Source organism: Tiliqua scincoides, chromosome 3 (assembly GCF_035046505.1).
Source record: "Tiliqua scincoides isolate rTilSci1 chromosome 3, rTilSci1.hap2, whole genome shotgun sequence".
NCBI lineage: Eukaryota > Metazoa > Chordata > Lepidosauria > Squamata > Scincidae > Tiliqua > Tiliqua scincoides.
The window spans coordinates 22018832-22046371 of NC_089823.1; the positions used below are offsets into that span (position 1 = coordinate 22018832).

Sequence of the window (27540 nt, forward strand, 5' to 3'; positions counted from 1 at the left end):
TCCTCTTATTAAACAGTCAAGTAACTATGGCAAGCAATATGACTACTAAACAGAGGGATTATTTCCTGATACAGCAACAGGGCACTAAGCAGTTAGGGGTCCAGAGCCACTGCTGTATGACTTCAGAAATATATGGTTATAGTACACAGCTTTTACCCACTGGACTTGTGTGTATACATTCTAATCTTAGCCTCAGCTGTGTACTGAATTCAAGACATCTTTGACAAAACAATGTAATTTTTACTTTATATATAAATGCAACGTTTAGACACTTTGTATAAATCAGAAGTGTTTAATGAATGATATAAAGACATAAATAACAGTTAAGACAAATATGAAAATAGTTTAAGGGAGAGTATCTATTATAACACTACCATCTTTATCTTTAACTCTTATTCGACCAGAGGCATATTTTGTTTCTTGGCGTCCATTGGCATATACAGTCTTGATGCTACCATCAGGATACTCGCGTCTCTTAAAATGGGCCGTATGCAGTTCTTGCTGACCATTGTTGAACTCGATAATCTTACTTCTATCCCTTAAAATACAGAGAATCCCTTAAAATACAGTGAATTCCAAAGCACATCTTACTTTAGAGCTACATTCTACTTAGTGCAAGAATCTGGAAATGGAAGAGCAGAAGGTGACTCATCACCATTTTGGTCCAACTAGCGTACATACTACAGGACAGTTTACCACAGTTTGCATATAGGGTCTTATGTCTATAGCCCATAGTTGCCCATTCTTAAGAGTATGGGTATGTATATTGTATTACAGAGAATACCACCAAGTCTGATGGCCTTAGAAAATGTGCAGTTGCTTTACCCAATTGACCTACCCTCACCAAGGATGTGATCTCTAAGCTTTGCCTTTAACACCTGGGCAGACTGGGGAAAAAAAATCAAATGGAAGGACAGCACAGATAAAGCTTAGCATGAAGGGGCTGTATCTGGCAGCACCCAAGTCTTAATTCCTCAGATATATTAAGAAAGTAGTAAAATTCAGAAGGGGATGTAACCAGATATAAACCAAACTCAAAGCCTTACTGTTGAATACGAACAATGGTGCCATCAGGATGAATAGTTTCTTCTCGCCCATCTGGAAACACATTCATAATGGTTTGATCAGGAAATGCAACCTCTTTCCTTCCATCTGGAAAATGTTTTTCTGCAACAACGATCATGTGGTATGTCAGAATATTTATATACCTTTTTGTATAACTGATTCTATACTACAAATGTGTTAACATGACTCTGTAAAATGCCAGGTACATAAGCAAGGTAGAACTCTCAGTTTACCTATCTGTCCATTTGAGAAATGCAGGACCTCTAAACTGTTGGGGTAGGTGGTATGGGTAGTCTTGGCATCTGCATAGTAGTATATCTACAGAGAAAAATTCATATTTGCATAAGCATATACAACTACACATAAAAAGTGCATTCCACATGCAGGATACATACCACTCTCTGATCTTCCAGAACTTGTTTTATGTCCCCATTAAAGAAAGTTACAGTTGTGGTTTTCCCATCACAACTCACTTCTTTCCGTGTGCCATTAGGGAAGATAATAAGCTGGCTACCACCTTTTAAGATCTTTTCAACCTTAAAAAATGAAAAATGCAAGCAGAAGCAGAATTCTTAATATAGCAGTAATGGGTGCCCAACACTTTCCACCAACATAATCTAACACAAAAGCTGGAAATCACTTTCCACCAATATAATCTAAGTCCAACATAAAAGCTTAGTGAAACATGAAAAGCTATCCTTAATCACGTGTGTATAGGTTAAGCCAAAGGCAAATCTAGACCGAGAAGGTTTATCACACAGATTTGTATTCTTTGTTCTAAAATTATGAAGACGAGGCAATACAGTATAGACTTTTAGCACAGGTCCATAAAGGCCTCTAAGCACAAGAGAGGCACAATACTTTATAGGGGAATAGGTACAGTACTGGCTATCAGCAGTTCCAAGTGATTCCCCCAAGGTGAGGAAAGGCACAAATTTCCATTGTACAACACTGGTCCAGCGTATTGCTTTCTGGAATAAATTTAGAGAAAAGCCTGCTCTTACCCTTCCATCTGGATGAGTGATTTCTCTCTCTGTTTCTTCTTCACTGTCTATAGCGTCAGGGGCCATGGAAGTTGATGGTTCAGCAGGTCCATTACCAGGCAAATTCTGAACGAGGAAGAACAATCCCTCTTCATATCTTATAAAGCAAAACAATATTCCTTTGTATAATAAGTCACTATAATACAGGGAGAACTTTCGGACAAGCCTCATTCAAGCAAATAAAACTGGGGCAAGAGCATATACTCTGCTGCAGTTTGCAAAAATGCTACTTTTCACATGCCTACTACAAAACCAATATATTGCAGAAAGTTCTGGAACATTTTTAAGGTGTACTGTCAGTCTGTGCAGACCACTGGACAGGCCTTAGTGTGGTCCTATGCAACCCAAGTGCACTTGAATATATTCAGTACTCCTATGTGGTTAAGACATTACAAGGAAAGATTGAGAGTGATCAGAAAACTGTATTTCAGAAAACTTTGTCCACGTTACTGATTATTTCATGGAGGAACTCCAGGATTCCCCAGAACACTTTTGGAAATGCTTTCCTGCATCACCAGCTGGTGTGCCCATTTCCCAGAACTTGATTTGCTGCTAGACTTTTGCTCACTGAAGATTTACAGAAAATAAAAAGTATTATTAAATAGGAGGGAGTAGTTCAGTGCTTTGTACTAATACAAATGTTACCTCTGTGTCAAAAATGTGGTTCCTTTAGGGTGGCACAGGTCCCTTGTGCCAGCCAATGAGCATTGTGAAAGTGCTGTAGTTTTGCTTATCAACTACATATCTTAAGAGTGTGTGTTATCAAAAGACAAAAGCCAGGAAAAAGTATCCTACTTTACTTACTGCCATAAACCTCTTAGAAGAATCTTCAAGTGTCATTGCCATATTGTCCAAGTAATTCTCATCACGTGCAGATGCTAAAATAGGTCTTGCAAAATGTTTTCCTATTTCAAGTAAGAATTAAAAAGATAGGACATATAAAATGTACAAACACAGGCCCAAGATCATATATCCTGCTTTCTTTTTGTACCATAGTATCTGAATTATAAAAACTGACTTTACGTATTTGTGGGTTCAAATTACAGTTATGTGTATGAACTGTATGAAACAGTTAACTGTATAAAACAGACAACTAAAAGATATATACATACCCCAGTATTAGTTACTAGAAATAAGTTACTTTCAAACAGGACAACTACAACTTTCTAGAGCTATGAAATGAGGGAGGAAATCATGGTATGCAGTGGGAGAAAGGAGTGTGAGAACCCAAGGTCCTCAAAGTCCTGTTCACATAGTATCAAATTATGGTTTTGATTTTTTTTTAACCACTGTTTGTCAGATCCAAAATGCCACCATTTTTTGACTGACATAGCCAGATTCCATTTTACTATGTCATTTAATGAAGTATTACTCAAACTGTGGGGTCGGGACCCACTAGGTGGGTTGTGAGCCAATTTCAGGTGGGTCCCCATTCATTTCAATGTTTTTTAAATTTATTAGACTTGATGCTACCATGGTATCTGACTGCATTTGGGGAAATGTTACACATCTGTACTTTGAACAGGCTACAGTGTCTATGCTTTTAACAATGATAGTCAATTGGACTTACTCCTGAGTAAGTGCGGGTCGGATTGCAGCCTAGGATTGTTAAAAATTTTCCTGCTTGATGATGTCACTTCTGGTCATGACATCACTTCTGGTGGGTCCTGACAGATTCTTATTCTAAAAAGTGGGTCCTGGTGCTAAAAGTTTGAGAACCACTGATTTAATGCCAAGCAATTTAGGATGCTTTGCTATGATTATTATATTGTATTTAGTGAGTCAAAAGATTTGTCTTCTCATATCCCCCCTTCCTTTAGAATGTGACTAATTAGATCGTTAAAGGGAGTGAAAGTCTGGTCAACTGGGTGAATAAAGAACAAATGCTGAGAAACAGCAACTAAAGGAAGATAAAGCAGGGCTTTTGAACCAAAGGGCCTCTGAAGACACAGGAGAGAACAGTCTCAATCATTCAACTAAAGGCTATGTGAAGGGAGTAGCAAGGTAGTAGCATGGACAGAGTTCAGAGGACCCCCTCCTCCACAAGAAATGGAATCTCCATCCAAAGAGACAGAGGAGCAATCCCAGAAGGCAAACTCCTTCAGGGGGAATCACCCCAAGGTATTAAAAGAAAGGACACTGTGAAACCCAACAGCTCCCTCTCATTCTCCTTGTCTCAGTTGTGTCATCATCAGAGCTGAAACTATAACTATCTAGCCCAATGGTTCTCAAACCAGTGGTTCTCAGACCAGTGGGTCATGACCCAAACATCTGTGATTCGTGAAACTGACTGGGCAGATATGCTATGGATAGAAGAAACTACCCATTGCTAGACCAATGGTCCCTCTAGCTTCAACAAAGGTCAAGTCAATTGAATGCGTGTAAGAGGCTATGTGCATTAAGTGTTAAACAAACTGCTACTTGGTGGGGAGCACTATTGCCCTATCACCATTATAGCCACACTCCTTGGCATTTATAAATCAGGTAGTAGCCTCTAGGGCTCTGAAAAGTTTGAGAACCAGTCCTCTAGCCAGCTTGGTAAGAATGGCTGCATGATTGTGCAGTGAATCTATGGGTGTTGGGGACTTCACTTGCTTTTGAAGCAAATCCATAAAAATTGCTTTTTATCCACTATAACTGGTTTTAGTAAAGACCTTGGCCTGATGCCCTTTACAGTTAGTTAATTTCCTTGTTCATATCTATATTAAATAACGCTTGTCTAAACACTACCTTGGAGTGGCTCCATCCAGATAAAAGAACCTATTTGTCTAGTGAGGGCAGACTGAATTGGGACAGAAATTTTGCTTCTAGCATATATTCATTTAAGCTGACCTTGTTGGAAGCTAGAGGGTCCATTGGACTAACTACCAATGGGTAGTTCCTTATATCTGTAACATTATAATGCAACTTAATCAGCAATTTCTGATCAAGTTTAGGGGCTCTAGATCTATTTAGTTAAAAGTAAACGCACATATCACTAATTACAGTCTCTTGTTTTTTTCAGCTCCCAAGATCTCAGGAAGTGATGCTTATATTGGCAAGCACATTCATGGAGAAATTCCTAATAAGGAACAAGAATCTCAGGAGCTCCAAGCTGAAATCTTAGCTCTTAAAACCTTGAGGATAGGATTGTGATATTCAGCTCTACTTTACTAAAATTCATAAACGAGAATTAGATTCCAACATCATATATACACAGGTGCAGATCAAGGATTTTGCTACAATGCGAGAATATGCAGACTATAAGCTCCACTGCATACAATGGCTATTCACTTACATTAGCCACATACACATGGATAGACTTCAACAGATCTTAAGAGCATCTTTTCAACTTTATCATGTTAATACAATGATTGAAACCATAGGCAAGGACTAGTCTTACACCCACATGAAAAGTTGCAATTCAAAGGAGATGTAACAAGATCCAATAACGTGTTGGTTATTAGAAATGGTACCATTTCCCTAAAGTATATATACCTTCATTTGGACAGTCGCTTTTGCCATTGGTCCTGCTGCTCTTCTCTTCTTGAGGAACTGAATATAGTGTCTGACTTTTTTGCAGCACAGCTGGCAGTTGCTGAAACGTTACAGAAGCAGCCCATTTAGAATTTGTACATGTGCTATGGTAGTATCCAAGAGTGTGCACTATTTGCCCTGAAAGTAAAGGGCACTGACAACTAATCAGATCTTTAGAGGTGTCTACTGGCTGACAACAAAGCTTGCATTCAACATGCAGAATTTCTTCCTTTGACTTCTTAATTATCATCAAGAATGTAAGACACAGACACACAACCACTCTTCTAGGACTGCGAAGGGAGGCACTGCATCCTTGAATTATTGCAGGGTTAGTTTGTTTGGGTGTATAAACCACCACCGAATGTTGTTGGCATCCTTCAGTCTCGGAAGACTATGGTATCGCACTCTGAATGGTGGTTCTGGAACAGAGTGTCCTCTCCAGTGCGCAAAGCCTGGGTAAAGTAGATATGGAGGATAGACTGTTTCCCATGCAACAATTCCCCCCTCTCCACATCGCTGAAATGGTCCAATGGAAAGGCAGAAGCCAATACAGTTGGTTCCAGCAGTGTCGCAGGAGTTGCCAGAACATGGCTGCCTCAGGGACTCCGGCTCCGGATTTTGCCTCAAGGTTGACTCCTGAAGCCTTTTCCATAATTGAATGTAGCCACAAGGCAGTGGAGGTTTGGGATCAAAGTTTTCCTTCTCTCAGATGAGCTGCCTTCCCAGGCTAACAAGTCCCATCTACCCAGTGGCTGTTTAGTTGCCTCTTATGACAGGTACAGCCAAACTGAGGGCCTATTCTTATCTCCAGCCCCCAGGGGAAAGCCACCACCAGGGGAAGGAGAAAAAAAAAAAAGATGTAGGAAATTCTGAAGAAGAGCCTGAACTACCTTATCCAGGGATGAGGAACTTGTATTGGTCATGGATCTATTCTGCAATTTAAAACAGGCCACTGAACAGCATTAAACACTCGAATATTCAACACTCTCACACACCAATCTCACACTCGGGCAGTGTCCTACTAGCCCAGCTTTATACATTATTTCAAACTCAAGGCACCCAGCCACACCCATTACCCCACACCATCACACTCTTGGAGCAACTTAATAATTAACAGTAATTACAACATCCAAAATAAGAATTATCAACAAAAGAAACAAAACACACCAGAACAAGAAAGCCCTTCTAAAGAGCTCAATCTTTGCCAATTTCCTGAATGCCAGGACTGAAGAGGTCATGTGAGCTTTTTTTAACAGGAAGTTCTATAAGAACATTTCCACTGCAGAAAAGATCCTAGACCTGGAGGGCTTTCACTACGACTGTGCCTTTCACTATCTCTGACTGTGGGAGAACCTTTCAGGCCGTCATAGGGAACTTAGTTAAAAGTATGCAAGTGAAATCACAAGAAGAAAAATTGTGATTAAGCAATGGAAGGAATGAGGCAGTCTTCCCCAAAAGAAACAGGATACACTCTCGTCTCACTTACATAACCCAACTCACGTTGGCAGGCTTGTGGATTCTGGACCAGAACTATAGCAGCGTAGAACAGAATGTTTCTTTGCTATTAAAATGTATCCCTTACCTCTCAAAGATTCCAGAGGGGACAAAACAAATACAGGTGGTGCCTTGGTATCTGCAGTGGATCTGTTCCCAGACCCCCTCTAATACCCAAAAAAGTGGATAAAAATCTGCAGTGTGGCACCCTTTATGGCTTCTGAAGACCTCGAGCCTCTTCTGAGGCCACTGGAGGCTGCAGAGGCCTCTTGGAGGCCTTAGCAGGTCACTTCCTGTTTTTGTGCAGAACCAGAAGGGACATTTTAAGGCCTTATAAACCTTTTGGAGGGCTGGGGAAGTGACCTTCTGAGGCCTGCGGAGGCCGTGTGTGGGCTTTACAGGAGTCAGAAAAGACTCCAGAGGTTACCAGAACACAGCTCTGGAGGCTTCAGGTTGGGTCTAATCTGGCTCAACATAGGTCCAGGGGACGGACCTGTGTTGAGCCAGATCAAGGGACATCTATCTGAGGGGCACGGTGTAGTTCAGAAGAGGCTCCAGAAGCCTTCAGAAGCCTTAAAGGGTGCCAAACTGTGGATGTTTATCGACCTTTTGGGGGTATCCACTGGGGTACGGTATAGTTCAATGGCAGAGCACATGTTTTGCATGCAGGAAGTCCCAGATTCAGTCCCTAGCATTTCCAGGTAAGACTGGGAAAGCCTCTGACTGAAACCCTGGTGAGTCACTTCCAATCAGCATAAAGCAGCACTGAGCTAGAGACAGGGCACCACAATGAAAAAGACCCCACTCCTTGTTGCTATTTTCCACCTCACAAAAGATACGTAGGCTCAAGGAAGGGCTTTGAAGGACAAAACACATGTCCACTTCTAACTTAATTTATAAAAACTCTCCAATAAGTTAATCTACACCCAATATTTTGCTTGAAATGTCAAAGTTCAGTTCTTAGTGAAAAGTGACTCTTCCTCCTATGGATATATGAGGCATATATGAAGAGACTGGTAAGCAACTCTGAACACAATCCCTGCATCCTGGTGCCCTCCCTTGCATCTGGCATTCTGACATAGCCCATTTCTAAAATCAGGAGGTTGCACACACTCATTATGGGTTGTAACCCGTAATGGATTTTTCCTCCAGAAACTTGTCCAATTCCCTTTTAAGGCATCTAGCCCAGATGCCATCACCACATGCTGTGGCAAGGTGTTCCACAGACCAACCACATGCTGAAAGAGAGAATTGTATGGTAATATACAATCACAATAACTTTAGCAATGGATGTAACTTGTCAACTTTGGCACTGAAAGACCTGCCCTCCTTGCTTAGCCCTCCCATTTTGACCACAGCAGACCTAAGACTGCCTGTGTGGAACTAAAGAATGTTTTCATTTCAAGTTCTCAGTGAACTTTAACAAGCTGGAATATTTTTTTCAAGTCATAATCACTCACAGGGAAAAAAGAAAAACTTACTGAAGACTCTGTTCTCTGAGAATAAATACCACAACCATCAATCTTCCTCTTGTTTGAAGATGCTTCTTTTCTCTTCCATGCTTCCAAACGAAATCTCTCCATAATTTTAATTTCTTCCCGCAGTTGTGTGTTCTCTTTGGTTAAAGTCTCTATTTGATCTCTAAGACGAGCGTGAGTTGTGAACCATTTTGCTTCTCTTCTCTTTAAGTCTTCTTGCAAGGTTGCCAACTGCTGTTTCAATGCCTTAAGAAAATATTGTATACATCAGTCATTTTCTGATAGACTCTCACAAACTGCAGAAAAATAAAAATGTCTTTCCACAGCAGGAATAAATTTGGCATCCCAATTAAGATCATCTCTGTACTGTGTTGATACACAAGTATTACCTTTTTACCACAAAGTGCGAGCACTTTGTAAGAATGCCCACTTTCCACAGCAAAGAAGTCACAGCACAGAAAGCAAGCATGGTCAGACACTGCAGCACAAGGAAGCCAGTTTCCATTCTCTAGTTGTAGCCCAGTGACTCAGGGAAGGCAGGGAAATACTCAGAAGTCTGCTTGTCCCTCTCTACAACAAAGCTATGGTACTGACAGCCGAACTGATCACGAAAAGACAGGCCAACTTTCAGATGAAGAATGCAGACCTGTAACAACATTTACACCTTTTCTTCATGTTACCAATGTGAATATTTAACCATTTTGGGTTTAGAGAAGAACAAATCTATTCTCTGCCTTAGATGCACTAGATCAGTGTTTCTCAAACTGTGGTTGAGACCTGATTTCTGGTGGGTCCCACAGAGCCTCCAATGAAAACTCAGGTGATAGAAAGATCAGATAACTATGATTGCCTCAAGTCCTGAGGTTATTCAAAAATTAGATAGCTGCTAACTGCCCTGCAAAGAGCTGAGCTCCTGCAGTATGCAAGCTTGTGTATATATAGGAAGATAAATACTTGAGCATCTTTTCTGATGTGTTTCCCCCCCCCCCCCAAGTCCATCAGTGACAGGTGAAGGCTGGGTCACATAACTGAAGCCTTGAGGCTATTCATTAGGACTGCCTCATTATGAGATCAAGTCTTTTGCAGATAAACTATTATTTTACATCAATAAAAATATTTCTTTCTAGATCACCTTTTTAAAGTCTTGTAAAGGTAGGTAGGTTCCGATAAAGGGTCATTTTAAAAGAGAACCACTGCTGCACTAAATGTATTTTGGGAGGGGAAGGGTTGTTCTTGTGATGATTTCTCAATAAAGGTAACCACAGAGACATCTTTGGTTATCATACCTGAATCTCATCGCGTTCCCTTTTATCAGGAATAGCTCTAGCTGCCAGTGTATACTTCTCAAAAACTTTACGTTCTTTTTGCAGTTTTCTTGTTTCTTCCTTTTTAAATTCTTCTATTCGAGTCAGTTCTTTTGTTTTCTGCTGTTCAAAGTCAGCAATTTCTTTCCTAAAATTTGACATAACATTATCCTACCTCAGGACAGCTTTCAGTTCAAGAAGTTCAGTTCCCACCCACCCTCCCACCCCCACAAATCAGACATATTTTGCTCTTAATTCAAGGCTACTACTGTCAGCCATCCACCCACCATTTTCAAAAGAAAACCTACTGTTTGTAAAAAAAAAAAAAATCAATCTGCTAGATGCTGTTGCTGTGAAGCTTCTGCTTTTCTTCAAAGGGTCATGGGGCATCCTTTGAATTGCTATATAATAAAGTCTCTGTAAAATTACAATAAATCACAAGTAGGCCAGGAATATCTTCAGAAATTTTCCCTATTAGATGTAAGTTGCAGTATTTGCTCATTCTAATCCTTAACAGTGAAAGGTTAACCACTCCAGAAAGTCTCCTAGGAATGAAATACTGTATTCACAGGACAACTTTGAAATTAATACCTTTGTTTCCCATCTCCCTGTGGTTTAAATTTTTACATATGAGAATAAGAGCCAAATCCTATCCAATTTTCTAATGCTGGTGCAGCAGTGCCAACAAGGCACATGCTTCATTCTGCAGTAGGGGAGCAGTCGTGGAGGCCTCCTTTAAGTAAGGGAACATTTGTTCCCTTTTCTCAAGGCTCCATTGCAGCTGCGCTGACACTGGAAAGTTGCATAGGATTGTGTCCTGAGTCAGTAGACAAAAGGGAGGATTTGGGGAACACTATGTGAAACAATCCACATGCAGCATGCTAGATATTTTGAAATATCAGTATGAATCGGGTTGTTATAATTATGGCTAATAAAGTCAGATGAACACCAAAATATATGTTATGTCCATAGCAGCAAAGACTGACTTCAGGAATTGCAGCCGGAAGGCAAACACATACACTGGATCCATTTTCAGGTATGATTACCCGGACATTACAAATGCATCACCAATAGAATCTCTTTGTTGTTTAGAAGCTATGATTAAATCAGAAGTTCTCAAACTAGTGGTTCATGACCCACCAGGGAACCAGAAGGTCATTTCTCCTTAAGAGAAATGGCCAAGAAACCAGCAGCAAAGTAATCACCATGATTGTGCTGCTGCCAAGTAGGAAAGGAGTTTTGTTTTTTTTAAACTTAAACTGGGGATCACTATGGCTCTCTGGAGGGTCAGGTGAGTCTGCAATCCCCTCTTGCAGCTCCAAAGTACTGTAAAAAGAAAAGAAAAAAAACCACTTCTGGCTTTGTCACGGAACCAGAAGTGTTTTTTTTCCCCCAGTGTTTTTTTTTTACTGCTCTTTAAACAGTACTTTGGAGGTGCTGGGAGGGCTCACAGGCTCCCCTGACCCTCCAGAGAGCATAGCAACTCCCAGGTAAGTAAAAAGAACCCTTTCCTACCCAGTAGCTGCATGATCATGGTGATCCTGTTGCTGCCCCGTCCCCCACAAACACCAGTTCTCAAACTCTCCTCAGAGAGTTTGAGAACCATTGGATTAAATTACAGTGCAACCCTATCAATGTTATCGAGTTCAGTGGGACTTACTCCCTGATAAGCACATGTAGGATTGCACCCTTAGGGCCCAATCCTATCCAAATTTCCAGCATTGATGCAGCCATGTCAGCGGAGTGTGCACTGCATCTTGCAATGAGAGAGCAGTCACAGAGGCCTCCTCAAGGTAAGGAATGTTTGTTCCTTTACCTGGAGGCTGTACCGCTGCCACATTGGCGCTGGAAAGTTGAATAGATTGGGCTCTTTTTTGATGCATTTCCCCAGCATCAACTGGCAACTTGAGTGTAGATTTGCATTGCCCCTAGACATCTGGGTATGAACATTTAAAAAAATGTTTGATATCACAACACATACATTTCTTGGGACAAACTTATACATGTATTTATTCGGCAGTTAATTAAAATCCCTTTCCTTCCAACAGTCATTGTTGGCCCACCATTCCAAATGCAAGCCTTCCCCTTAGGTACTGTGGACCTACCAGTCATCAGACAATCCACCCACTCCCACTTTTGCACTTTCAAGTAAGTAATAGAAACGAAGAGTTTATATGGTCCTTGGCAGGGTTGCCATATATGGTGGATACATTATAAATTGGGAGGACTCTCCTAAATGACATCAGCATTAAGATAGAAAAGACAGACAGAAAGACATTAAAGAAAGTCACCTGAGGTTTTCCAAAGCAATTTCTCGTTCCTCTCGAAGTTTTGTGAGGGATGCATTTTCTACCTTGAATCTTTCAATTTCCAGTTCTAACTCAACAAGTTTTTCTCTCAAGAGCTGGGATCGAGCACTGTCTAACAGGAAGAAGCAGTGTTTGATACATAAATACAAATAATCTGTACCATACTGACATGCAGCAACATTCTACCAGTTATTTTATTAATTTATACCCCACATTTCCAGTTAAAAACTCTACCAATTGACAATGTTTGAGATATATTTTATAGCTATGACTCCACTGACTTCAGATATACTTTTTATTTGGCTACTGCCATTCCAACATGCACAAAGAACACCGTAAAACCAGGAAGAGATTCAAGTAAGTGATGTTCAGCCATGAGTGGTTTGATGCGAGTAAGTCATTAAATGCTTGCAAAATATATTCAAAGCATAGCCATCACAGAAATGTAATAAATAGGACTCTGTGAAATGCAAAATAGCTTCAATAAACTGTATAATTTAGCACTTCAGAAGCTGAAATTTCTTCAGAATCTAGAATCACAGCATATAAGTACTTAAACAATTTCTAGGCCATCTTTTAGTCTTATCTAAGAGAACACCAAGACAGCTTACAAAACAATACTATTGAAAGATATTCCAAAACAAACAATTTTTCCATCAAAAAACCAAGCAAAACAGCATAAAGCAACAAACACAGTAGTTCCACTAAAACTCAGGAGAAAGCAAAGACAAAATTATTTCAGTCTGTTTAAAAGTAGAGGCAGCATAGGAGTAAGCTGGGCCTCTTGAGGAAGGGAATCCTACAGCCGGAAGGTCACCAGTTTAAAGACGCAATCTGTTGCACCAGACAAACTTCTGATAGCAACAGGACCTAGAGCAGAACTCCCAATGATAAACAAATAGTGCAGGCAGGTTCACATTGGGAGAAGACAGTCTTTCAGATACCCTGACCCCAAGTTACAATTAAGCCATTTCTGCCCAATGTTGCATATACACAACAGTGATTAAATGTGTTCACTGTGGGCTAGGCAGAAATGGGTTAAAACAGTTGAATCTTACTCTGAATCAGCTCTTCAATAATTCCAATATATAGCTAGAAATCATGAGAATTACTTGCTTCCTTGCTTTTGGATAAGCCCAGTGGTTTCCAAACTGTGAGCTCTGGCTTCCTGGGAAGCTGTGGAAACCAGACGAGGGAGCTGCGGAATCCTCACAAAAAACCTGCCGCTCTATACACTGTATAGGATTGTAGCCGAAATGGGGAGCCATGGCCAATGGCTCAGTAGGGTCAAGGGAACCATCAGTAGAAAGAGTTTGGGAACCATAGAATCAGTGGTATGTTTTCTGCAAGGCTCGGTTCTACAGGTATGAAGGACAGAAACCTGCATTTAAAATATATATTTGTTACAATACGTACAATACACTCATGTCTACTCAGTGGTGTCAAACTCATAAGAACATAAGAACAGCCCCACTGGATCAGACCATAGGCCCATCTAGTCCAGCTTCCTGTATCTCACAGCGGCCCACCAAATGCCCCAGGGAGCACACCAGATAACAAGAGACCTCATCCTGGTGCCCTCCCTTGCATCTGGCATTCTGACATAACCCATTTCTAAAATCAGGAGGTTGCGCATACACATCATGGCTTGTACCCCATAATGGATTTTTCCTCCAGAAACTTGTCCAATCCCCTTTTAAAGGTGTCCAGGCTAGACGCCATCACCACATCCTGTGGCAAGGAGTTCCACAGACCGACCACACGCTGAGTAAAGAAATATTTTCTTTTGTCTGTCCTAACCCACCCAACACTCAATTTTAGTGGATGTCCCCTGGTTCTGGTATTATGTGAGAGTGTAAAGAGCATCTCCCTATCCACTCTGTCCATCCCCTGCATAATTTTGTATGTCTCAATCATGTCCCCCCTCTCTTTTCTAGGCTGAAGAGGCCCAAACGCCGTAGCCTTTCCTCATAAGGAAGGTGCCCCAGCCCCGTAATCAGCTTAGTCGCTCTCTTTTGCACCTTTTCCATTTCCACTATGTCTTTTTTGAGATGCGGCGACCAGAACTGGACACAATACTCCAGGTGTGGCCTTACCATCGATTTGTACAACGGCATAATAATACTAGCCGTTTTGTTCTCAATACCCTTCCTAATGGTCCCAAGCATAGAATTGGCCTTCTTCACTGCCGCCGCACATTGGGTCGACACTTTCATCGGCCTGTCCACCACCACCCCAAGATCTCTCTCCTGATCTGTCACAGACAGCTCAGAACCCATCAGCCTATATCTAAAGTTTTGATTTTTTGCCCCAATGTGCATGACTTTACACTTACTGACATTGAAGTGCATCTGCCATTTTGCTGCCCATTCTGCCAGTCTGGAGAGATCCTTCTGGAGCTCCTCACAATCACTTCTGGTCTTTACCACTCAGAAAAGTTTGGTGTCGTCTGCAAACTTAGCCACTTCACTGCTCAACCCTGTCTCCAGGTCATTTATGAAGAGGTTGAAAAGCACCGGTCCCAGGACAGATCCTTGGGGCACACCGCTTTTCACCTCTCTCCATTGTGAAAATTGCCCATTGACACCCACTCTCTGCTTCCTGGCCTCCAACCAGTTCTCAATCCACGAGAGGACCTGTCCTCTAATTCCCTGACTGTGGAGTTTTTTCAGTAGCCTTTGGTGAGGGACCGTGTCAAACGCCTTCTGAAAGTCCAGATATATAATGTCCACAGGTTCTCCCGCATCCACATGCCTGTTGACCTTTTCAAAGAATTCTATAAGGTTCGTGAGGGAAGACTTACCCTTACAGAAGCCATGCTGACTCTCCCTCAGCAAGGCCTGTTCGTCTATGTGTTTTGAGATCCTATCTTTGATGAGGCATTCCACCATCTTACCCGGTATGGATGTTAGGCTTACCGGCCTATAGTTTCCCGGGTCCCCCCTCTTTCCCTTTTTAAAAATAGGCGTGACATTTGCTATCCTCCAATCTTCTGGCACCGTGGCCGTTTTGAGGGACAAGTTGCATACCTTAGTCAAGAGATCTGCAACTTCATTCTTCAATTCCTTAATAACCCTTGGGTGTATGCCATCAGGGCCTGGTGACTTATTGATCTTTAATTTATCAATGAGGTCTGAAACATCTTCTCTTTTAACCTCTATCTGACTTAACTCCTCGGTTAGGAGGGGCCGTTCGGGCAGCGGTATCTGCCCGAGGTCTTCTGCCGTGAAGACAGATGCAAAGAACTCATTTAATTTCTCTGCCATCTCTAAGTCTCCTTTTATCTCCCCTTTCCCTCCCTCACCATCCAGAGGGCCAACCGCTTCTCTGGCGGGTGAAACCACAGACAACATCAACCTCCACCCCAAGGCAGACTTCAACCAGTGATCTCTGCGACCTGGCTCACTTGATCCTTCCCACAACTCCTGGTGAATACAAATCCATGTGTGGCTCTGACAAAGTATACTACTAAAACATCCTGTTTTGAATCTAAAGATGAGGTGACAACTGACAGCCCAATCCTATCCACACTTTCCTGGGAGTAAACCCCATTGACTCTAATGGGACTTACTTCTGAGTAGACATGCATAGGATTGGGTTGTAACTATTTCTGTTCTTTCCATTAGCCTTGCTTCCATCAGTTTTTCCCCTTCCCCAATGAAATTTAGATCATAAGCTCCTCAGGTCTGGTAATGTCATTCAGTAGAAAATACTATGTAAACTGATGGTGCTCCCTCTTATCTAACGGTTTACAAAAGTCACTTTTAGGCCCGAATTGTGACATTTCTATGTAGTTGAGCACATACACAAGGTTAGTTTGAGAAGCATGCCGCCTGATAGGATTGGCCCTCCTAGAAAAATATTTATTCCTGTGTCTGGCAGTTAACCATAACAGATAATATATATTAATTATACCATATTATATATGATATCATTCTTTAATTTTCTCTTAATTTTCAGATCTCCTTTTTAAAGCATAAGCTACTTTGTACTATAGATGGGATAAAAATCTGCTAGTTAAGTAAATAATAATAATAGCATCCATTCAGCATATGGCAAGACAGTGTTGATGATGGGCAGGATAGAAAAGACGCCAAACATTTTCTTGCATGAACATTGTCTCCCATGCATGTCAAAGGGGAAAGAAGAGGATTTTCAGTAATTCCTCCTTCCACCTCCAGCCCCCTACATACCAAAAAATATACTAGTAAGAGATGGAGACCTCAGGAATAAGATGGTATGGTAGATGGGGGGAGCTGAAGAGGGAAACGGCCAAAAATTGCACACACACCCCTGCATGAGCAGGCGAAAGCACATGCACAAGAGAGAGTGCGGCTGCAACCCAGTTATGCTCAATGCATTCTCTGTTTTCCTTACCTCCTGGTTCTTCCTGGCCCATGATGGGTTTTGCATCATGCCTTGGTTGCATGTCTACCTTCTTGGGCTTCAGAGAAGGAAAAAGCTTCAGCATCAGTTCAGTTGTGGGAGGAGGAGTCATCTCACTCTCTGTTACACTTTGCTTGGGCATAATGTCCCCTTTTTTCACTACGGCAATCTTCCTTTTTATTACTTTATCTGGGAGAAATGCCTCACTCCTAGCAGAACAGTCAGTGGAGAGAGGCACTTTGCTGATCATGTCACTTTTGGGTTCTTGGATACTATTACTCCCATTCTTTTCAAAGTCAGACCATGATCTTTCATCGTCAAACTCAACTGTATTCCTATTTGCACAGAACATGCTCTGGGTCTCCACAGCTTCATTTGTAATTACCTCATTAGAGTGGTCACCAATCAAATCTTTTTCCAATAAATCAAGTCTATTTTCGACAATTACAGGTTTCACTAATCCTCTGCCCTCCGATAATTTAGAACTGTCACCACCATTACTCAAAGGAAGCATTTTAGCTTCCTCACTTGCAGGTTTTATGGTAATCTCAAATTCTTCCTCAGACTCACTAGTCATATCACTGCTTCCATCAGATTCAGATTCTTCCCATTCAGTATTTTTAAAACCTTGAAATTCAACATTAGAAAAAGCCTGACACATTTCACTGTTATGTTGATGATCCTTCAGTGTTGCAGGTGCCTGGGAATTTGTTTGCCTGCCCCCCTCATTGTTGGTTTGTGGGGAAAAGAACATTTCCCCATTCCTATTATTCATAGCTGTAACATCTAACCCGTTCATCTGCTGCTGCCCTGATTTAATTGGAGTAGAAGACATCCTATGACCTTTTGAAATCTGGTGGCCTTGATCCAATATCTTTATTATAACTGAAGAATTGCTAGCAAAAGATATTTCATCAGCAGCCTGCTCTAGAAACAAAAATTCATCCAGTTCAATTTGTTCTTGTTGTATATCAGTATCCCAGTTTTCCAACTTCTTCTGGAAAGAAAGCTCAAAAGAGAGTTCAGGATCTTTTTCAAAACAATTTGTAAGGCACTTGGAATGAGAAACAGCCTTAGTCAACTGTCCTGGTTGCTTATGTTTTTCTCCCAGTAACTTCCTGTCAGTTTCATTCAATCTTGCAAGCTCCAATATGCTTTCTTTATTTTCGTCTCTTTCACCATTTGTTTCTGGCCTTATTGAATCTTTCAGTTGTCCAAGTTTATTTTCATTGGGGTTTGATCTTGTAGATGGAAGGATACTTTTTCCAGTACAATTCCTAAGCACTGCTGTTTTCCGAGCAGGAAGAGCAAAACCTTTCTTTGATTTAGCAAGTTGATTACCACTTTTAGACACAAAGTTGTCAGACGATTGTTCTTTACTTTTAGCAACAATTTTTCGATGAAGCTGTGGCTTGTCTGCTTTAACTGTGTTTTTGATTTCTGAAGTATTAGGATGAAGAGGTACTTTGCTTTCTTTTTGTTTAGCTACTTTAGATTTGGCATTGGTAAATCTAGTTAAGCCTTCACCTCGTTTCAAAAAAGGTCGTTTTGTAACTGGTTTCTGGGAGGTAGATCTTCCAATATCCTATAGTAAAATAAAATTAAGCTATTGAATGTCTGATATTCATATGCTTTATGAAGATCTTGGAATTGCTTACCACCAAAGTGCTTAAGGAATTCCAGACTTGTTAAGAAGCTTTATGTAGTAAAACTCCAATAAACTGGCATCCAATGATGTGGCACTCCTGATAATCCAGCTTCAAAACAGATTTCAAATTACCACCAGAGCAACAGGTCCCATTTTGCTTAACTATGTCATTTTTTTTTTAGAACTGTGGTTATTATGAGGGAAAGCACAATAAAGATCATAACTGCAAATTTAAAAATACCACATAAAACCTTTAAAAAAGTCCAGGTGGCCAGGGCTGATAATCAATCTGCTTTGCTCTGGCCACCTGAGCAAAATTGACACTGCCCTGGCCCAGCACAGGCCTCTGCCTCCTTCATGTCCCTCTTGACCTGTCTCTGTTGGAAGAGACAAAAGTAACCACTCACATTCACCACTAAGGGCTGCCCCAACCCTGAAATTGCACAGCAGGCTCCTTCCCAATCTCTCAGTGCTGCCAGTTTATAGCCGCTCCTGAGAGTCCTGCAAGTCCAATAATCTGGAACCACCTATATGTTGGAAGTGAAGAGAGGTGCAACAATGCTGCACAAGCATCCTGGATCTGAAGAGGACAATATAGTGAGCTATATTGTGAGCTAGTGAAATGTGACAATATAAAGCTAGTCACAATGTAGTGAGCTAGTGAGATGGGAAGTGAGAGCTCCCCCTCTGATCCTTCCAGTAAAACACTCTTTGGCATGCAGATTACTACTGTCAGGCTATCCATTTCTCCTCCTCCCCCCCCCCAGAATTCCTTTTCCAGCAAGCGTGCAGGACCTCTCTCTCTTCTCCCCCCTCCTCTCCAGAATTCTCAAAAACTCATAAATTAAGAAGGCATGTATCTAATAGTTAACCTTTAGATTTCCTTTCTGACTCAGCCGCTGTTCTTCTAGCCGTATCTGTTCTTCCAGGAATTCTTCAAATGTCTGTTTCCTCTCTTGAATACTAGCAGGAATAGGCCTGTACCAAAAGATTCAAGTTTCATTGTCAAACCTTATTGTGAAATATATTAAAATAAATTGAATGCCTTCTTTCTTCCTGCATTCTCTCTATGAACTTTCAACTTTGTTAATTTATCATTCACTACAATTTACCTTAGTTGCTTATACACGAGACCCTTCTGCAAGCAAATAACTGACTCACCTTTCTTCTGCATTAAGAGCTTCAAAGCACTTTTCTTCAGCCAGATTTTCAGACGCATTTTCATTTTCTGTGCCTTCACAACCAGTGTCACCATCTGAACTTCCCATCAGATCTGTGAAATAAACAGAAAGTTAACATTTTCCTGTGGTAGAATGAAGCCCCAAGAAACAGTAAAGACCTTTCAGCATAGCTGCCTGCCTGGTCAGGATCTATTTAGTTTTTATCTAGGATACGCATTTCCTCTTATAAATCTGGCATACCTTGCAGAATCCCTTGTTGACCAAAAATCAGAATTCCTCTACATTTAAGTTAGGAAGCCCCTGCTTCTAACTGCACCTCAGTCATGAATTCACATGGTAGCCTATACACACCTAGGAGTAAGTCCCATCAACTCAATGAGGCTTACTTCTGAGTAGCCACACATAGGACTGTGCTGTTAAATAAATTGCTTATTACAAATGTTTGGTATTTTTCCCTTCAGTGTGAAAACTTTCAGAGCACTATACAGTGAAAATACAATAAACCAGCAGAGCACTCAAAAAAATCTCTGCAAAAGCAGAGAAAAAACAGAAAGTCACTATGCTCTTAGCTTTAGTTTCCTTGTATCACCCATACAGAAAAAATAATTTGGCCCACATCATATGGTTGTTGGAATATTTCTAAGTCAATATATGCCCAGTGCTTTAAATGCCTCAAACACACTATTTAAAAGTGCTGTGATCACCACTGGGTTCAATAGAGTCCCATTTGCCTCCCATCATGTCCACCAGGGATTCAACAGATATACTAAAGAGCTCACTTTCCTCCTTACATCCTATTGCCCTGCCTATATACCAATTCAGTACATATGGTGATCCAGGTGATCCTTGTAGTTATATTATCTCAGAAATCTTCATAGAAGTGTGAGCCAGTGTGGCATAACAGTGAGAATGTTGGACTTGACCAAGACAACCAGGGTTCAAAACTCAACTCAACAGTGAAGCTTACTGGGTGACCTTGAGCCTAACCTACCTACCTGACAGGAGGGTGCTTGTGCACGTTGTTCAATTTGCTTCCCACATCCCCCCCCCCCCCCGGAGATTCCAACCAGATTCCCAGAGCAAGAGAGAAGTAGGTGGCACTTTTTTCTCTTTAGACAAGAAAATGGCACCTCTAACACAATCCTATCCATGCCTACTCAAAGTAAAACTGGTGCTTCTGTTTGGCTTCTCCTTCCATCCACCTTGATCTCTTTGTCATGCCATGAACTTGAGTGTGTGTCTGTCTGGGCACACATGCTTTGCTCTCCATATAAACACATAAGAATGTTTGGAAATGAAACCTCTTGTCTGCTTATCTGAGTGAGGGTGTGAAGAGCAGGTGCTTGGGTGAGTATACCTACATGCCTGCTTTAACAATCCTATGCAAAACCTGCTGTCACTGAAAAGGGAAGGTTTGGTGTACTCAGAATGGCAAATACTCCTTTCAGCTGGCAAAGGCTGCAGGGTATATAAGCAGACACAAGAAGTCTGCCAGAGGATGCTTGGCAGCACAGAGGGACTAGTGTGACTTTTGCCATGAAGAAAGCCCTGGATTGCATGCTACGTATGGTTGCAAATCCCACACGATGCTATGTATGGTTGCAAATCCCACATGAATGACTCAAGGATGTATTTTCCCACAGAATAGCTGCATGTTTGGTCCGGGCCTTAGTACGGTACAACTATCAGGGTGTCATGACAAGCTCCTGTACTTCAACATTTACCACTACAGTATAGATCACAACTATTTACTTCACTCATGGCACTATAAGCTTCTCAAAATAAGTATGCCACGCTGTTTCCTGGTAGTCAAGCTCAGGACCATGCTCACAATTTTTTAGGCCTGCACAAGTTGTGACCCACTGAACACAGCTCAGTGCCTTAAACAATGGCTTATGAGGGATTTCATAAGCCTCCATTTCTGCATGCCTGGTTCTGCAAAAAGCAGGGGAATTGTCAAGTCCCCGGCAACCCACAATGCATTGTCAGAGCTAATTACATGTAAGCAACATCAAAATACATTTGTGTTTTAAAGTCCTAGGAGTAACTTGCAAGAACAATCGCATCTTGGGAAGCAACTCTTGCCTATAGAATCTGCATTTAATGCAAATATTTTTGAAAATACTTGATCTACATGGATTTTAGTCCTCTCAACAAACATAAAGTATTTAATAACATCATTTTCTATTTTTACTACAATGATTTTTTAAAAAAAAGCTTTTAATCTTTATCTCCACTCACCAGTATGCCCTTGCTGATCAGAAGCCTTGGACAGTATTTTCTGTTGCTGTTCCACTAACCTTTGAATTTCCTCCACTTGTTGCCTTTTCCGTTGTTCTTGCTTGTGCTGTTGTAATCCTTTGAGCTTTGTATGCATAAAATCCAAATATACTTTTAGAATTTATACATCTGAGCAATGAGCATAGCACACCATTTGTAGCAAACAGTTTTACAGAAAATTACAGAACACACTTAGTTTCACAGCTGAACTGTGCAACAGCAATATTAGAGTACAGTATGGCTCAGATTAGGCAAAACATCAGTGACAAGACACTGGTCTAGTTAGCAAGCAAATTTGCAGAATGATAACCAATGTTCATTCCACTTGCATATTTAATTTCAAGTCTAAACACAGCAACAAAGGCTGCAATCCTAAACACACTTACTTGAGACTAATCATCACTGAATACAGTTGAATTTACTTCCGAGTAAACATGCTTAGCATTGCACTGAAAGCTTAGGACTTTGCTAGTCTCAAGTAGAACCAAGGCTGCAATCCTGTCAGCTTCTCCGGGGGCTACATTGGCTGCCCATTCGTTTCCGGGCCCAATTCAAGGTGCTGGTTTTGACCTTTAAAGCCCTATACTGCTCTGGGCCGGGTTATCTTAGAGATCGCCTACTCCCGTACAATCCGGCTCGTCCTCTCAGGTCATCAGAGAAGGCCTTTTTACAAGTGCCGCCGCCTAAGGAGGTACGTGGGGCGGCGGCAAGAAATAGGGCCTTCTCAGTAGTGGCACCAACGTTGTGGAACTCCCTTCCCCTTGACTTGAGAATGGCTCCCTCTCTTGGAGTCCTTTCGGCGAGGCCTGAAGACCTTGTTGTTTAACCAAGCCTTCTGACGTTCTGGCCTTTTTAACATCTTTTATATATCTTTTAGTTGCTTTTTTACAGGCCCGATTCCTCTAAGAACTGCTGTTTTATGCTCTTTTATTCTGACTCTTCTGACTACTGTTTTTATGGGTTCTGCTAATGTGTTTTTTAATATGTTTTTATCTGTGAAATTATGTTTTAATTTGTTTTATATGTTGTTAGCCGCCCTGGGTCCCTTTTTGGGAGAAGGGCGGGATAAAAATAAAGTTTTATTATTATTATTATTATTATTATTATTATTATTATTATTATTATTAATCCTATACTCACTTACCTAGGAGTAAGCTCCACTGAACATAGTGGGGCTTACTTTTGGGTAAACATATACAATTGTGTTCCAAGTTGCTTGACAGAGAGCAAAGTATGAACTCATAGAATGCTAAGCTAGCATGATAATTTGGTAGCTCAGCTGCAGCTACCGTAGTTCCACTGGATGAGTCTTCAAGAAAACTTTGAAGAACATAAAAATTGCATTGGCATTCGTTTCATTTTGACATACTTTCTCAAAACTACTAATAAAGCAAAATGACTGAAAAGAGTCTTTCAGTCTAAACATAGTGACACACAACTTGAGATACTGGTCATTATGCACATTCCCATCTTCCTTGTAAAGCATATGTGCACCCAAACAAGACACAATGTAGTATGAATGAGCTCTAAACAGGATGCCCCACATATAGAAGTACAGATACATGTCCAGGCTCAGTTTTCCCAATGCAGCACAAGAATTGTGTGTGCAAGAACAGCTTCCATATGCAGCCACCTTCTGACAAATTGGGGTAATTATTTGAATAAAACAATTTAAAAATAGCAGAAGAGTGGGTATATCTGAAAAATCAGATAAGAGTTTGTCATAACAAAATCCATAATTTGATATTCAATAATGTCTATACAGATAACAGAAGCTTCATAATGCAGTGTTTCAACCTGCTACAACTGCAAGTATACTTTGGCAATACCCCCATTTGTCACAGCAGATCAACACATACCAATTTATGAACACAACACATACAGTGAGCACTGTGAATTATACTCATCTTTCCTTGTCATGAGATTACGTGTATGCAGTTTGTTCTGGTGTTTTGAAGGCAAGAGAATCTTTACAACAGTTAATGTAGTCTGAGTCCCATTAACAGGACTGCACAACTTCTGACCCACCAAACCAAGCGAAGCTCACTAGTTACATAACATGACAAAAGTTCAAACACAATAAAAAAACACCCAATTTTTACAACTAAGGTCAAACATCATCATTTCTCAAACCCCTGGTTTGCCACTATATATAGTTGGTGGCCAGCATTCTGTTTGTTGAGCCACAGATTATGCCAACCTCCAGGGTTTCTCCCTTAGAAGAAATAATAATACTGGTGAAGTATTTACCTGCTCAAGCTTGTGTAGAAGTTGATCACCATAATATTCTTCATCCAGACCACCCAACTGATCATGTTTAAAATCAGTTTGTGGGGCTTCCCAGCAGGCTGGGGCATCTTCAACCATGAGCATTTGCTCCGTCTTAGCCAGTGAAATTGGAAAAAGTGTTTTAGCAGTGTCCAACTTTTCCTCACAAGGACTGCAAGATTCTAAAGCTTGTTCTCTGTATAGAGAGTCTTCACTCAGAGATGTATTGTTTGAACTGTTCAGTACATTGACTGCAAGCCTTTTTGAGGCATTGTCAGTATTAATTGGTCTAGTAGTTTTCAAACTAGGGAAAGCAGAATTTAGTATAACTCCAGCACGGGAAACATCAGACATCCACCGTGCTATCAAGTTTTCTTCCCAATTCAGATCTGCAGAGGTGGCCATCTGCAAAATCTGACCGCAATCTAATCTCTTAGGTAAACTGTACTGTTGGCAATGCTCCAATAATCTGGTGTGTGACTTTCAGAACCTGCAGAATAAAAAGGTATTACATTAAAAGAAAGAGTTCTCTCTTAAATCTAGCTGAAGGGTACACTGTACACATCATTCACCATTCTTTGTACACTTAAAAGACACTTCAACTCTCTTAAAGTTCACAACCGTTTTGTGAAATGTTTTTGTTGAAAAGTGGTATATAAATACTGTTAATAATAATAAAGTTGATGCTGCTACAACTGACCTAGAGCCCAATCCTGAGCTAGGCGCGCCGGCACACACGGTCACAAACATGCCGTAAGGCACATTTGTGAGTCTTACTGCCGGGCGAGTGCCCTTGCTAGCCCAGCACTGGCCTGAGCTGGGTTAGTGCCAGGCGGGTGCCCGACCACCACCGCTCAGCAGTCGCACGAACCGCCGAGCTGTGGCACAGTAAGCCCGGGCAGGAAGGAGGCATTCTGGGTAGGGGGGAGACAGGCAGAGGGCAGAGAGAGGGCCGGGAGAAGGTAAGACAGAGAGGCAGGAGGTGGGGAGAGGGCAGGCGGGAGGCGTGCCGGGGGGGAGGGAGGGAGGCAGGTCCGGTTGAGTTCTGCTCCACTGGAACCTGTGCATTCATATGGGGCTTGGCGCCCTACACGAACGCCTTTACCCTACCGCCGACCTTTGCGGGGCTACTTCCCTTACCCGGGAGAAGGGCACAAAAGTCCCCTTCTCCCGAGATGCCACCTGTGGTAGCCCGTGGCACACAGGATCCGGCGGCAGCAGTTTTCAGTGCTGCCAAAGCTGCGTGCCATGGGAGCTCAGGATTGGGCTGCCAGTCCTTTAACCATTGTACCAAAATTAGTTAGTGCTAAAGGTGTACCAACACTAATGGTAATAGCATTTAAGGTTAACTGGATTTCCTGATTTATTTTACTATGTAAACCACTTTGTGAACTAATCCTGTTGAAAAGAGGTATATAAATATTCTTAACAATAATATTAATAATAATTTTCTGCCTAAGAAGAAATACATATCAGCTTCCAGTAGGAAGAGATCACACCCATTACATTTGTACCAACCCTTAAAATTTTCTAGAAATCAAACAGATCCTATGGCATAAGAATGAAAGTTATCAAACACAGGACCACCAGAGTGGCCTTCCTTCCAGAAGGAGGTTCCCAAGCCTGGAACCGCTGCTGAGAAGGGCCTCGCTTTCAATCTCCATCAACATGTAATTTGACAGAGGGCACTAAGACCTGCTCCTGCCAGGCTTACTCCATTTTAGAACAGTGTTCTTCAACCTTGGGGTAAGGACCCCAATGGGGTCGCAAAGCCGCAGTTGTGGGATTGTGGTAACTTACAGAAATGAAAAAGGTCAAAAACCAGTAGATTAGAGCAGGGGTGCCCAAACCCCGGCCCTGGGGCCACTTGCGGCCCTTAAGGACTCCCAATGCGGCCCTCAGGGAGCCTCCAGTCTTCAATGAGCCTCTGGCCCTCCAAAGACTTGCTGGAGCCCTCACTGGCCCAACGCAACTGCTCTCAGCATAAGGGCGACTGTTTGACTTCGCACATGAGCTGTGGGATGAGGGCTCCCTCCACTGCTTGCTGTTTCACATCTGTGATGCAGTAGCGGCAGCAAAGGAAAGGCCAGCCTTGCTTTGTGCAAGGCCTTTTATAGGACTTCAGCTATTGCAAGACCTTCATTCATTCATATAAGTTCATCTTCAATATATTCATTTATGTAAACTTATGTAAATTTATTCAAATTTTAAATGTAAATTAATTCTTTTTTTTCCGACACAGTGTCAGAGAGATGAAGTGGCCCTCCTGCCAAAAACTTTGGACACCCCTGGGCTAGAGCACCACCAAGTAAAGGGGGAGGCTCAGGTGCCAGGAGATTGTGTCCCAGTCCTGCTCAGGTTCTTAGCAATTGTGCTAATAGCTTTCACTATTAGTTTTCTTGGTAACTTTTTCTGCTCCCTCTAATACAGTGATTCTCAACTAGTGGTACAGGTACCACCAGTGGTACTTGAGGAGGTGTCTGGTGGTACTCACAGGACCCCTGGGCACCTGCTGCCCGGCAGCAAGACCAGGAACATGACACAACAAACAGCAGTAGGAGGCTTGGATACTAAATTTTTTGTGCTCAGAAAAGCCCTCCCATTCACTCTGAGCCTCTTACTGGTGTTTGTCACATCATATCTGGCCTACTAACCTCAATCATACTTCAAATAGATGGATCATGTGAAGTAGTACACTGGGGCACAAACGTTTAGAAACACTGCTCTAATAAGAATATTTGGTTACAATTAACAGCACTGGGAGGGCATCACAGGTGCGGTGAGTGGATGGTGACAGGGTAGGGGTGGACAGTTAGGGTCTGGGTGGGGGGGGGTGGATTGACAGTAGGTTGCCAGTCTCATAATTTGGGTGGATGCATGAAAAAGGTTGAAGACCACTGCTTTAGGAAGAGGAGAAAGTGAGAGAAAATGTCTCTTTCTCCTCTTGCTACATGTACCTAAAATATTACTCACAGGTTATATGTTGACAGTTGGAACAAAAGATGAGGTGTGCGTCTGAGGAAAGTTAACACCACAGACCACTGCATCCCATCAGTTTCCACCCACAAATGGGTGTGTGGTGGAGGGGAGACAGGTGAGGCAGAGCCTCCCCATAGGAATCCTTCAAAAAGCGCTGTTGCCATGTGAGGTGTGCAAGCACACACAACCCATGCATACAGTGGCGGTACTTTTCAAAGGACTCTGGTGGGGAGGCTCTGCCTCACCTGCCTACCCAGTGCATGGCTGTGAGAGCTTGCACAGCTCCCATGGCTGTGGTGTTTCAAAGGACTCTGGTGGGGAGGCTCTGCCTCACCTGCCTCCCCAGCACATGGCTGTGAGGCTTGCACACCTCAGAGGGAGGTGGTGCTTTTCAAAGGATTCCAGTGGGGAGGCTGTGCCTCACCTGCCTCCCCACCCACCCAAGCAGCCTCCCTGAACCTCCCCACAGGGGGTTCAAGGCACAAGCAAGGCCTCCACCTCTCAACATCCCCAATCCCCCCTCCCCCTTCCACTCACCCACTTCGCTTCCAAGTTCTTCGGGAATCCACAGCCGCCCCTGTCACTTTAC

At 42.0% G+C, this 27540-nt stretch overlaps 1 protein-coding gene across 1 annotated transcript; it reads right to left on the minus strand.

Moving 5' to 3' along the window:
* Positions 1 to 345: 345 nt before the first annotated feature.
* On the minus strand, positions 346 to 27521 carry CENPJ (centromere protein J). The gene is made up of 16 exons (XM_066621125.1): positions 27489 to 27521; positions 23955 to 24462; positions 21666 to 21789; positions 19405 to 19516; positions 19116 to 19221; positions 16587 to 18180; positions 12192 to 12321; positions 9883 to 10048; positions 8600 to 8842; positions 5586 to 5685; positions 2913 to 3013; positions 2070 to 2174; positions 1461 to 1601; positions 1299 to 1383; positions 1047 to 1167; positions 346 to 538 (listed from the first exon to the last, which is right to left on the minus strand). The coding sequence occupies exons 2-16, from the start codon at positions 24375 to 24377 to the stop codon at positions 346 to 348; spliced, it is 3744 nt and encodes a 1247-aa protein (XP_066477222.1). The 5' UTR covers positions 24378 to 24462; positions 27489 to 27521.
* Between the last annotated feature and the right edge of the window lie 19 nt (positions 27522 to 27540).

What these genes read in the sequence shown, in the direction of transcription:
- CENPJ (XM_066621125.1), bottom strand. Translation starts at nt 24,377, where the DNA reads ATGGCCACCTCTGCAGATCTGAATTGGGAAGAAAACTTGATAGCACGG. An exon ending in GTCAGAAAGGAAATCTAAAG is followed by an intron (nt 18,181 to 19,115) that starts GTTAACTATTAG and finishes ATTTTACTATAG; the next exon opens with GATATTGGAAGATCTACCTC. An exon ending in TCACTCATCCAGATGGAAGG is followed by an intron (nt 1,602 to 2,069) that starts GTAAGAGCAGGC and finishes TCATTTTTTAAG; the next exon opens with GTTGAAAAGATCTTAAAAGG.